The sequence below is a fragment of the Anguilla rostrata genome, chromosome 8 (genome assembly GCF_018555375.3).
Source record: "Anguilla rostrata isolate EN2019 chromosome 8, ASM1855537v3, whole genome shotgun sequence".
In the NCBI taxonomy this organism is placed as follows: Eukaryota; Metazoa; Chordata; class Actinopteri; order Anguilliformes; family Anguillidae; genus Anguilla; species Anguilla rostrata.
Window position 1 is genome coordinate 50,148,762 of NC_057940.1, and position 12,916 is coordinate 50,161,677.

The 12,916-nt window shown below is 50.2% G+C and overlaps 1 protein-coding gene across 8 annotated transcripts in view; it reads right to left on the bottom strand.

Annotated features, from left to right (window-relative positions):
• The window catches only part of tpm3 (tropomyosin 3), a 31,042-nt gene that overhangs the window by 3,933 nt on the left and 14,193 nt on the right, over window positions 1–12,916 (bottom strand). For 2 of the 8 annotated variants that reach the window (XM_064348548.1, XM_064348552.1), the window contains 7 exons: window positions 10,282–10,399; window positions 10,000–10,070; window positions 7,897–7,972; window positions 3,997–4,059; window positions 3,338–3,407; window positions 2,788–2,866; window positions 764–1,276 (listed from right to left, as the gene is read on the bottom strand). In XM_064348548.1, coding sequence (XP_064204618.1) covers window positions 1,273–1,276; window positions 2,788–2,866; window positions 3,338–3,407; window positions 3,997–4,059; window positions 7,897–7,972; window positions 10,000–10,070; window positions 10,282–10,399 — 481 coding nt within the window. In that variant the 3' untranslated portion in view covers window positions 764–1,272. Of the gene's footprint in view, window positions 1–763; window positions 1,277–2,787; window positions 2,867–3,337; window positions 3,408–3,996; window positions 4,060–7,896; window positions 7,973–9,374; window positions 9,451–9,999; window positions 10,071–10,281; window positions 10,400–12,916 lie in introns of those variants that run through there. The other 6 variants (XM_064348545.1, XM_064348550.1, XM_064348546.1 and 3 more) reach the window with 3 other exon arrangements.

Consider the following 12,916-nt stretch of genomic DNA (forward strand, 5'->3'; position numbering starts at 1 on the left):
TGGGGGGGGGGGGGGGGTGGTGGAGGGGGTTTGTAGATTTTTTCCGCACGCCATCTGATGAACGGCGACTCTACGGAGCTTCCGCGTCCAGGCCCTGTCACACTCACACCCGGACTACTGCTACTCCGGAGCCAGTACTCCCCCCACAGCTAATACAGAACACATTTCATCCTGCTTTTATTGTGCCTGTGTTGGCATTTTAAACCTTGTTTTTATCTGCTTTGGAAAGCACTTTGTGCTTTATGCTTGAAAGGAGCTATATAAATAAAATGTATTATTATTATTGTTCATATTATTATTATTATTATTATTATGTTTCTCTTCTTGAGCTCTGTTATGAATGTAGCCTGTATGCATTCACAATGTGTGCTTTGGCTCCTGGTTAGCATAGCTAACTCGCACTAGCTCTTAAGTGAAGCTGCGTCTATATATCGAAGGGTCTAAGAAAGTTCATGGCCAGGCCTGACGACATTGGCCATTTTAATAAGGTGAAAGTGCTCCGGTTTCTCCTGTCGCTCAGGACAACGGTGTCTGCCCAATGAACACAGCACAGTGCAGTGTGGCCACAGAGGGCAAAAAAATCTCAGAAGATGTGGGGGAAATCGCAGTAGATGTGGGGGAAATTCCAGTAGATATGGGGGGAAATCTCAGTAGATGTGGGGGAAATCCCAGTAGATGTGGGGGAAATCCCAGTAGATGTGGGGGAAACTTAAATGATGGCATAGAATGTGAGCACTGAAAAGACCAACACAGACAAAAGGACTGCAGTGACTGAATCAGAGAACTTTTTTGTTCTTCCTTCCCTTCATTTTAACAAAGAATTCTACAGACACAGTGCAGAGATAGAGAGAAAGGGAGAGATAGAGAGTATACAATACAAAGACCATTCAAGATAAGCAAGAAGACTGTACAGTAACCCAAAAACATAGCCAATAAGCATAAGTAGGGGAATGAATAGAGGGAAGACAGGAGAAGGAAAAAGGGAGGGAGAGGGGGAGGGTTTAGAGGGAAAAGAGGACGCCATGTTCTGGAAGGAGGTAGAGAAAAGATGAAACATTGGGTGTAGATGGAGTGAACACTGAACACAAAACACGAAGCCACAGATCCCCCCCAAAAAATACAAAAGGAACAAGATGAAGGGAAAGAGGGAAAGAGAGAGAGAGAGAGAGAGAGAACGCATCCAACACTGGAAAATACAGGCCGACAATATGAATTCTTGAACCAACAACCAGCCAGAGTGCATTTTGAGCTTCCAGATACTTAGTCCGAGTCTCATCTGAAACAGAGGGTGGGGGAAACACCATAGATTCAGATTCCAAACAGATCTGCGATCTACACACGTCTCCGATCAGCCACGGCAGACACCGCAGTCCATGCGTCGTTTTCGGGAAACCGTGCACATGCACACACACACGGGGGCGGGGAGTTAGCGGACTGCCAATGGCGTCCATTAGCTTGGTGACCTTGCGCGGTAATCGCAGTTTAAGTGCTGAAACGCGGTTCTGCTTCCAGTGCGGTAAGAAGGGCGAATGGGATTGAGTGTGTCATTAGGGCTAAATGCCAGCGAGGCCGGGGCAGCCAATCAGGAGCCAGGAGACATTTCACAACATGCGATCCAACATCTTTAGTGTGAACTCAGTCCCAGTATTACAGAGCCCATACAATACGCTCAAAGAGAATCGCCCTCTCTAGATGAGTGTGCGTCAGAGCATTTTTTGTTATTGTTGTTTTCGGATCAAAGCTGCTCAGATATATTAAGTGGATCAGCTGGGCTCAGCTAAAAGGATTGAGCTATCCAGGTGATTTAAAGATCAGTGAATCCAAAGCGCACAGTTTTAATGAAACAATATCTCAATGGTCAGTGCTGTTTTAATGAAACAGTAGCTCTATGTGTGGTAATGAGTCTATGGTCAGTGCTGGTTTAAAGGAACGGTAGCTCTATGTGTGGTAATGAGTCTATGGTCAGTGCTGGTTTAATGGAACGGTAGCTCTGTGTGTGGTAATAAGTCTATGGTCAGTGCTGGTTTAATGAAACAGTAGCTCTATGTGTGGTAATGAGTCTATGGTCAGTGCTGGTTTAATGGAACGGTAGCTCTATGTGTGGTAATGAGTCTATGGTCAGTGCTGGTTTAATGGAACGGTAGCTCTATGTGTGGTAATGAGTCTATGGTCAGTGCTGGTTTAATGGAACGGTATCTGTCTGCGTGGTAATGAGTCTATGATGACTGTTGGTGGCTGAGGAAATGGGAGGTCAGGAGTCATGAGAGGAAGCCAGCAGGCCTCCTCCTCCTCTTCCTTTGCAGCTTGCATCCTGTTCTGTGTGTGTGTGCGCTTGTGTGTGTGTATGCTTCAGTGTGTGTGTGTATGTGTGTGTGTGTATGCTTCAGTGTGTGTCTGTATGTGTGTGAGTGTATGCTTCAGTGTGTGTGTGTGTGTGTGTGTGTGCGTGCCCGCGCGTCCATGCGTGTGTTAACCCACCCTGGCAGGCACGTGTACACACTGACTGTGCCCTGCTGATGTGGCCTGCGTGGGCACAGCCTTCTGCAAGCACCCCCGTGCTCATGCCCATATAAGGACGTCTTTGGATCGCTAAGGAAATCGAGGGTGTGTGCGTGTGCGTGTGCGCGCGCGAGCGTATGAGCAAGCCATCATCACACACGCTCACTGCCCACATGCCCTCAAAAAACAGGCGGAGCGTCGGTCCGGCCAACCAGGCGCTTGGCAGGCACCGGGCCGAAACCGGGGGCGACGGGACGCGCCCGAAAAAAAAACAGGGAGCGTATTTACATGGAGGTCATGTCATTCAGGGCGTGGTCCAGCTCCTCGCTAATGGCTTTGTACTTGAGCTTCTGAGCGTAGAGCTCGTCTGAGGTCGCACAGGAACGGAGGGAGGGAGGGAGGGAGAGAGAGAAGGAAGGACGGAAGAAAGGAAGGAAGGGAGGAAGAGAGGAAGGGAGGAAAGGAGAGAGAGCGAGTGAGTGATATCCACAGGATAACAAGGTGATAAACGGATCACAGGAAGCAAAGATCAGAGATATCAGTGCAATAGAAGGAAACGCAGAGAGAATTCATACACACAACAGACAGTAGCTATGCATAACAGAGAGTATACATGGCAGATAGGAGAAATATAATGATAAAGATGGTTATAGATGGTACTGAGAACAGGGTGGACAGACCGAAGAGGAAACGGCTCTAATAGCCTAAGGGAGAAGACAGCGGTAAGTAAAGATAGCGGTAAGTAAAGAAAGCGGTAAGTAAAGATAGCGGTAAGTGAAGGCCTCGCGGTCGCGGCGAGAGCAGGCCATGGGGCGGGAGCTCGGAGGCGGGCTCCTACCTTCCAGGTCGTCGATGGTCTTCTCCAGCTTGGCCACCGACCTCTCGGCGAACTCGGCGCGAGTCTCCGCCTAGGGGGAGGGGCACACGGTCAGGCGCACGCCACTGGGACCCCACCCTCACGGCGAGCCAGCCAGGGGGCTGACTTGCCGGGGGGGGGCAGCTGGCGGCTGCATGCTACGAATGCAGCTCTCCCCGAAACGACCGTTTGTTCCTCCTGGAGAGCCGTTATTGGGGTCCCTGCTCCTACATCCCTCTCCCCTTACAAATGAGTCCGCGTCAGTCAGTAACGGGACCCACTTCAACTGCATGACCCCGATTTTACATTTTATTTATTTATCTATCTTTTGTTTTTTTTACAAATGACCAGCTGTTATGGGACTCTTATTCTCCCAGGTTGTTACAACAATGACACTGGCCTGATAAATTAGTGATGTCAGTATATTTAGCTCTGCTAGTTCTGCATCCCTATCCTCCATTAGTTCTCTGGGTCTGTTCTGTACCGATATCCTGTCATTTGGGGGGACACTGGCACTAAGACTGCTGGCCAATGTCCTTCTAGTGGCTTCTAGAGCCTCCAGAGCCTCGAGGACAGTATTCCGGAATCCCCTAAGGTTCTGGAACAGTCCACAAGCGTTCCAGAACTTCAGCGAAGCTCACCTCTTTGAGCTTGTCAGTCAGGATCTTGATCTCCTCTTCATACTTGTCCTCTTTCTGGGAGTACTGTTGGGGGAGGGAGAGAGACCATCAGAGAATCACCAGCTACATCATACTCGACTCACATGCCAGAAAAGGGGGGGTGGGGGGGGGCAGAAATAGAGGAGCCCCCCCCCACTTCCCGCCCCTAAACCTTTGATAGTTTTAAACACCGCAGTGAGAGAATGAGGTAGGACACACCAAGCAACAAAATGACAAACCACAGCAGCGAACGTGCCGATACAAGATGCCTGCTTGGCAGCGCGCGGCGGCCAGTACAGGTTAAGCAACAAATCTAAAGAGACTACAGAAGTGCTACAGAACTTCACAGAGACAGTGACATCATAATAGCCACCTTCACAACTTCAAGCACTCTGTACTTGAGGTCCATTAAGGAAGAAGAATCATTAAAATCGCCCCACCAATCAGAGAAGCGAAACAAAATGGCACTATATAAAGCTTCAAGGTTTTAACCGTATATTCAAAATGGTCGCCCCAGGCATTCAAAGCAGCTCTCTCAAAAGCACCGAAGGACTTTTTTTTAATCATGGAAAGTGAAAACGAAAAACAGTTTCTATTTTCGCAACCAGTGTAATTTCTCCTGAAGAGCAAAAAGCCGCTTCTCCCTCCCTCCCTCCCTCCCTCTCGAGGGCCGGGGAGCTCGGTGATGTCATCGCGTGGGCGAGCCAGCATTCCAGCGGCGGCGCTGCTCTGGGGCGTGGCCCGCGCGCGGTCGTTTCGTCCCGGCGTTCCGCTCACCTCGCCAGTTCCTGGTTCGACTAACCCCCCCCGAGCAGCTCCGAAACAGCCCGCCTGCCCGCCCGCACGCCCGCCCTACCCGTCTGCAATCCACCAGACGCCCCAACGGATCTCAACTTGCACACAGGAATGTGCGGCGGGGTGGGGGGGGAATAAAAACTAGTTGTGCAGCAGGCCTTTAAGGGCACGGAGCCTCATTAGAACGCATATCCTCCCTCTTAGGATCGCAAGGCATTATGGGAAACATGCTTTCACTTCATAAAACCGGTGCTCTTAAAACACGGTAAAAAAAAAAAAACAGCACTGCACCGACTCATCGACAGCTCACTGGTTAATGCCGGACCCCAAACAAACACGCGCATTTCCAAAATTTGGATGGGTAACAACTCAACTGCCAACTCATCGAGTCAATTTCCGTCACTATGACTTATCAGCCTCTTAAAGCCAGCTACCCGAGTTGCAAACTTACGTTTGAATGAAGCAACTTCGAGGACTGCACTGGAATGCGTGGTGATAAAGTAAACACAGACTGTAGATAAAGGAGTCCCATTTTTATTTTTTAACAATTTCCCAATATTCCCTGGTTTTCTCAGCCAAAAAAGTCTTAAAATGTTTTTTTTAATTAATCATGTTCCAGCGCCTCTCACACAAGCCGTTTTTCCATGCTCATTTGAATATGTAATGACCTGCAGCTGCGATTGGGCCCCGATTTCCACTCGCCCCACCCACAAACGGGAGGCTCGTGCCAAGCGGCATGACAACAGCAAAGTGATGTCACGGCTAACGTGCACGAGCCGGAGTCAGATCCAGAGCACGATGGCGACCAGGGTGACGTAGCGAGCCTACCAACATCTTGAAATAATAATGAAATGTATTTTATACTTGATCATTCACATTTTTTTTTCCAGGATAGGCAGCAGGTCCAGCCAACACACGCTATAATAATCTCCATACTCGCTCATTTGAGTATGGATGAGCCCAGTAACACAAACTGTACAAGAACACGGCGGTGCTACAAAGCCAAGACTGAATTATTTGCACAAGGTTGGCAAAACTCGCTTATCCTGCTTCATGGAATAACCCCAGGTCTACTGACTGAGGCAAAACCCAAGATCAATAAAGCGTGGGAGTTTGGATTACACCGTGCGATATAGATCCGTTTCTTTTCCCTGTATTGGATTTCCTAGATCCTGGCACTTGTGGTTTGTGAAAATGTTTCTGGGATGAACGGTTCCATAATATTTAACGGATGCCCAACTCTATCCACCCAACACCTCGGCACAAAGGGAAACCATCAGATCAAACTGAAGCCATTGATTTTGGACGTCTGGATCCACAGGGATCTGCCGGTAAACTTAGCCAGCATTTGAACAGCCAGCACCCTACTTTGTAGCAACTAGCATTCGGTGATCACCCTGCTTCACTGCTAGCTCATGGGCCGGCCCTTGCTTGCGGAAGGGTGGGGCTATGAAATCAGGGGGTAGACGATTGGTCGACTGTCTACGTAGAAAAATTCCATTGTTCCGAGTCGCCCACTTAAAGGAGAAAGTCACCGAAATCCCATCAAAACCCCTCATCAAACAAATGACAATCTTGACGTTCCACGCCCACAATAGAGTCTACGTCCCGCGCAAGACGTTGGAATGCATCTTTAAGATATTTCCTTTTAAGGTTAAAGCGACAAGACAATGCGCCTGAGGGTGATAAAGTGAATGCGGAAAAACGGCACGCTATGCAGCATCAGGCCGAGACCAAAACAACATGCAAGAAGAGATTCGTGGCCATTTGCCAGGCTAGCTAACGCGGGTTCCACGTTACAGCAAAACCATCAACGTCACCGGCTGGGGCCGCTGGAGACAGCTCCCTCGCCGCGAAAACCATCAACAGCAACAGCTGCGGTTTCTACGGAACAATAGGCACACATTCCACCGTCGCCTCAAAAAATATTTGGCCCAGGAGAACTATTCCTCGAAAAGAAAATTAATGCATAAAAACTGTATTACAAACAAAAAAAAAAAACCCCATAAAAATCAATGCATGCAAAATCAAAACCACAACACCCAAAGACGCCTTGCATGAATAATAAAAAATTTTTTTTTTTTTTTTTTAAAGCATGTGTTGAGCACAAAATTCACATCTCTGCTAAACGCTCGTTCTAAGGCGGTAGAGTAGAGGCGAGGGTCTCGCTCCTGGTCCTGGAGAGCTGCAGGGTCCGCCGGCTTTTGCTGCTGCTCGTCACTTGAATAGGACAGCGGTTGATCAGTCAAAGCTGTTGATTACAGAGCTAACTCGGGTCACCAGGTTTCTCGGCTCCGAGTGGGTTGCTGATCGAAAAGCCGGCAGACTCTGTGGCCCTCCAGGACCAGGACTGAGGACAACCGGGGGTGAGAGAGAGTCAAATTTAGCGAGTGTCACACCAGGTAACATCGGAGCCAGTGGGTAACCCTGGGGGAACACACCAAACTGCCACTCACATGCTGCATGCCCTTAAAAGGACTGAGAAACAGATCTTGCCCAATCGCTGTTAGGTAATGAGGAGGTGTTGGCCACATTGTTGTAATAATGAAAGAACAAAAAAAAAAAAAAAAAAGGCTAGTGATGAAACACACTCAAAACCAAATAGCAACAAGGAGGGCCAAGATTTTAACCTTTCGAAGAGCAGCTTTTCTGGAATGTTTCTCAAAATTCGGAGTTCTTTGCTTTCAATTACCAGCAGTGATCGTTACGTTAGCATTAGAATGTTCAATTCCAAGTCGCAATCTCTCACCTCAAAAGGTTAAAGCATGTCTGTAACCGCAGAAACGGACACAGTGTTCGGCCGTAGCCCCCCCCCGCCACCCCACTGCCTTTTACAATAGGGGTTTCCTCGGCAGGCAGCAGGGGCTTTGCTAGATCGGGGTGGCTCTGACAGGAAGTGCCGTGACTCAGATGTTTTTGCCGAGAGGACGGGACGCAATCTGGCAGCCGGCAGGGGCTGTGGATCTACAGGCCCGGAGCAAGCAGGGACTCGTACGCACAGCGCGTGCACACACACACACACGAGCGTGCACACGCATGCAGGCACGCTCCCCCTCTCCCTCCCTCCCTCCCTCCCTCCTATCCTACCTTCTCCGCTCGGGCCTCCAGGGACTTCAAGTTATTGGTGACATTTTTGAGCTCCTCTTCCAACTCCGCACATTTGCTGCGTTTTCACATTTTTTTTGGTTTTATTTGGTTTTCGCGTGGAAAGGGAGGTGGGGGAGGGGGGGTGGGGAAAGGAACGACAGAACAGAAGAGGAGAACGGGATGGAAAACAGTCGTGGAGGAGGAAAGGGGGAATAGGGAGCGGGGAAAGAATGCAGAGTGACGGGGGAGGAGAAGACGGAGGGATAAGACAGGACAGATTTACGAACGAGAGGAACAATAAAAAAGAGAGAGAAAAGGCATGAACTTTAACCCCGCGCAGCCCCACTGTATAACAAAATGACACTTTAAAGACAGGACCGACACCGCCTACCCCCATAACACCCCCCACCCCACCCCCCCCCCCCGAAAGAAAAAAAAAAACATTACACTCTGGAGACATGAAGGGACTGGAAAATGATGTTCAGTTCCCATTCAGAGACGTGTGTACACTGCTGAACATACTAACACTAACGCATGAATACTCAAATCTGAACCTCGAATCCAAATCCAGCCCTGGTTCCTTTCCCCCCCTTGGTAATTAACGAAGCGATTACTGCTACTGATTGGCCGGACTCTATTCACACCTGACTCCCAGGTAAAGGGAGGGTGGAAAACCAGCAGTTCTCGGCCCTCCAGGGCCGTGATTAGAGTAACAGGGACCCAAAGTGCGTACGTGACTGAACGAGAGGCCAGCTGGTTCTACAGAGCTGAGCCTGAAGCAGCCCGGAGGACGTTTTCAGTGCACCCACTGATGGGCTGGTGCAGGGGAGCGGCCTAGCGACTCACCGGCGTCAAGCAAACATCTCGTGTAAGGTCTGATACGTTATGCTTGCGTGAAGCAGGTCAAACCTCCATCCGAACCCCTCCCCCCCCGGTGGTTACTTTGGTTACTTCCAGGCAGCACCGGATAATTCAAATTATCGGGTAAATAAAAAAATGATTTTATCTTCCCGGGCACTACGTCGGGAATGGAAGCGAGGACGGACGCCCCGTTAGCTATGTCACGTGGTGCGGGGAGGAAGGCGGAGCTCGCGTTTCCGAAACGGGGATCAGCGGTTTGAGTGAGCGTCTTTAGCGGGGTTAAGAGGTAAAGGGGAAATGTCAGGAGAGGAGGAGGGGGGAGGACTAGTTTTGGGGGGGAAAGCCAGGTAAGCCAGGACAGGACAGAGAGGAGGGAGAGGTGGTGCCAGTTCTCGTTTTTGGAAGTCGGACCCATCCAGCAGTGTTTCGTGGGGGAAGTCCGAAGTCACGGGAGTCCAGGTCCATCCATCAGTCTCTGCGTGAGCTGCGTGATTCTCAACCCCATCGCGCACACGCATGTACACACACACGCGCACACACACGTAAACACACACACACGTACACGAACACGCGCACAGTCGCAGAATAATCTCTCGGGAAATGCAAGAGGGCAGTACCTTGTCGTCGGAGGCTTGGAGAGTCTTCAGTGATTGGTCGAAACCCCTCAACTCTTCCTCCAATGCCCGAGCTTTGCTGTTAGTGGGCGGGGAGGGGCGGGGCAGGGGGGTGTTGATGCACATGCAGATCAAGGACGGGGGAAGGGGCATGTAGACGGAGCCCAAAAAAGCACATGCAGAGAAAACAAAACACATTTGAGTGGGGGAGGGGGAGACAAGTTTGGACAAGTAAAGAAGCCGACCCAAAATCACACTCTAAAGTTATGTTACCACCTCCTCAGGATACACACACAGGCACATTTGCACTTAATGGCAGAAAGACTTATCATTAGTCTCATCATTAGACTTATCACACTTATCTTTAGACTTATCATTAGTCTTATCATTAAACTTATCACACTTATCATTAGTGGGGCACCAACATATCTGCCCTAAACTGTTATAAAGGTCAGCAAATGGGTAGTGGGAACAGTGAGCTGTCAGTATATTAGAAGCTATTCCTACAAAGTCAATGGTGCTTTTTTCCCCTTTTCCCTGTACACCGAGGTTCGCTAATTTAGAGAGTGTGTGCGTGCGTGTGTGTGTGTGTGTGTGCGTGTGTGTGCGCGTGTGGAAAAGAACTCACGCCTCTGCCAGCTCAGCTCTCTCCTCTGTGCGCTCCAGGTCTCCCTCGATGATCACCAGCTTACGAGCCACCTGTACATACACACACGTACATGCACACACACACACACACACACACACACACACACATATACACACATGTACATACACACACACACACACGCAGAGGAACAGAGGCAGAAGTGAGGCACAGAATGGAACCCGCTGCCCAGTGTCCGCGCGGGCGAGGGGGGCGCGGGGAGCGCGGGGGGCGAGGGGAGTGAGGGGGGCGCGGGGCGCTCACCTCCTCGTACTTGCGGTCGGCCTCCTCAGCGATGTGCTTGGCCTCCTTCAGCTGGATCTCCTGCAGCTCCATCTTCTCCTCGTCCTTCAGAGCCCTGTTCTCAATCACCTTCATGCCTCTGAGGGGGGGAGGGAGGGATGGAGAGATGGAGAGAATGAAAGGAAAACAAATTATCTACCCGGCGCAATGAAGGCCCTCCGTGACATCGCTCTCATTCTCCAGAACGCTCGAAACCTTCGAGGTTCCAAAGAACCTTCTCCCAGAGTTCTGGAATTCTGCAGTCACTCTCTCTCTCAATAAACTACTAATGAACTCATTTGGTCTCCACTGACCATCTAAACTTCAAACTTAATCCAAATTTTAAACCCGACAGTGTGTTCTGGCTCATAGATTTCTGGCGACAGGGTCCAGAGGCTGAGCATTTGGGTCACGTCAAATTCACTGCGGCACAGGAATATTTTGGGTCCTTGGTTTCCGTTCCGAGGCTCCTCTCAGCTAAGAGCCGCCCCCGCGGAGGCCGTGGTTTCCCACAATGCTCTGTTCCGCCGCCGCGTTGCCGGGACGTTCGTGTAAAGGGACGCCGCCGCCGCCGCTGCTGCTTTTGGGCCCGATTCTCCTCTGTGAAGTTTCCACAGGGCCCGGTTCTGGCTTCAGTCCAGCCAAGCAAGCGCATACAGCAGTTCTGCCCACAGACCTCTGACCAATAGCTGGTATTTTTACTGCACGGCCAGCAACGGGCTCCACGTGGTCCAAGTGCTAGGGGTGGTGCACACTAATTTCTTTTTGGGCTTTGCCAAACTCCCAAGTATGTTTGAGAAGAAGGAAAATAAGCAAACAAAAAGCAACGCCCGCATTTATTTGCACGGCAAAGCCGGGGTGGATTAATGTTGGCAAAACCCAGGGCCCGGTGTCCTCGGTTCACACCCCGCGGTTTTGAGCTTAGCTGGCCTTTCAGGGAAGCCGCCTGAAACTGCACTGGCTACTGAAACAGCACTGAGCGTGATGTAAACTGAAACAGCACGGGTTACTGAAACAGCACTGGGTCCAATGTGAACTGAAACAGCACGGGTTACTGAAACAGCACTGGGTCCATTGTAAACTGAAACAGCACGGGTTACTGAAACAGCACTGGGTCCAATGTGAACTGAAACAGCACGGGTTACTGAAACAGCACTGGGTCCATTGTAAACTGAAACAGCACGGGTTACTGAAACAGCACTGGGTCCAATGTGAACTGAAACAGCACGGGTTACTGAAACAGCACAGGGTCCATTGTAAACTGAAACAGCACGGGTTACTGAAACAGCACTGGGTCCAATGTGAACTGAAACAGCACGGGTTACTGAAACAGCACTGGGTCCAATGTGAACTGAAACAGCACGGGTTACTGAAACAGCACAGGGTCCATTGTAAACTGAAACAGCACGGGTTACTGAAACAGCACTGGGTCCAATGTGAACTGAAACAGCACAGGTTACTGAAACAGCACTGGGTCCAATGTGAACTGAAACAGCACGGGTTACTGAAACAGCACTGGGCATGATGTAAACTGAAACACTACATACTGAAACAGCACTCACTGGTTACAATGTGAAGCCTGTTGAAACATAGCCGCCCTCGGCCTGACTCAGAACCAGGCCCAGCTGGGGCCCACGCTCCACCATCTGCTCCCAAACCCGCCTCCCTCCTCCTGCTGCACCCAGCGACCCGGTTGGTCAGCTCACATCATCACCCAGGTTCGCTCTGGGAACAAACTGCTCCCAGGGAAAGTGTCTGGCTGTAGGTGCCAGCACACATAAACCTTCCTCACAAACGCCAGGGACTTTGCGTGTGTGTTTGATATTGGGCCAAACAAACTCTTTCCCAGGGGTTTATGCTCAAACACTGACTGCTTTTCCCAAGATATGATCAATGAGCTCCCACGAAACAGAAATGTGATGAGGTCTAACTGTGAAGGACATTGGTTATACGACAACTGCATCTGAAAGCAAACCCGTAGAGCTTCTGAGACCCGCCCATGACCCTAAACCAGGCTGGCCCAACCCTGCTCCGGGAGATCTACTGTCCTGTACTAGATCCTCACTCCCATTACCCTAAAGCAGGCCTGCCCAACCCTGCTCCTGGAGATCTACTGTCCTGTACTAGATTCTCACTCCCATTACCCTACACCAGGCTGGCCCAACCCTGCTCCTGGAGATCTACTGTCCTGTACTAGACCCTCACTCCCATTACCCTAAACCAGGCCTGCCCAACCCTGCTCCTGGAGATCTACTGTCCTGTAGGTCTTCACTCCCATTACCCTAAACCAGGCTCGCCTAACCCTGCTCCTGGAGATCTCCTGTCCTATAGGCCTTCATTTTAAAACCTAACAAAGCCTCATTAAACAGCTAAAGCAGGGCTGCCCAACCCTGTTCCTGGAGATCTACCATCATGTAGGTTTTCACTCCAACCCTAACAAAGCCACACCTCATTCAACAGCTGATCAGCAGAGTTAGGTGTGTCAAATTAGGATTAAAATTAGGTCTGCTTTGTTATGGTTGGAGTGAAAACCTACAGGATGGTAGAGCTCCAGTAGCAGGGTTGGGCAGCCCTGCTCTAGCTGGTGAATGAGGTGTGCTTTGTTACAGGGCGTTCA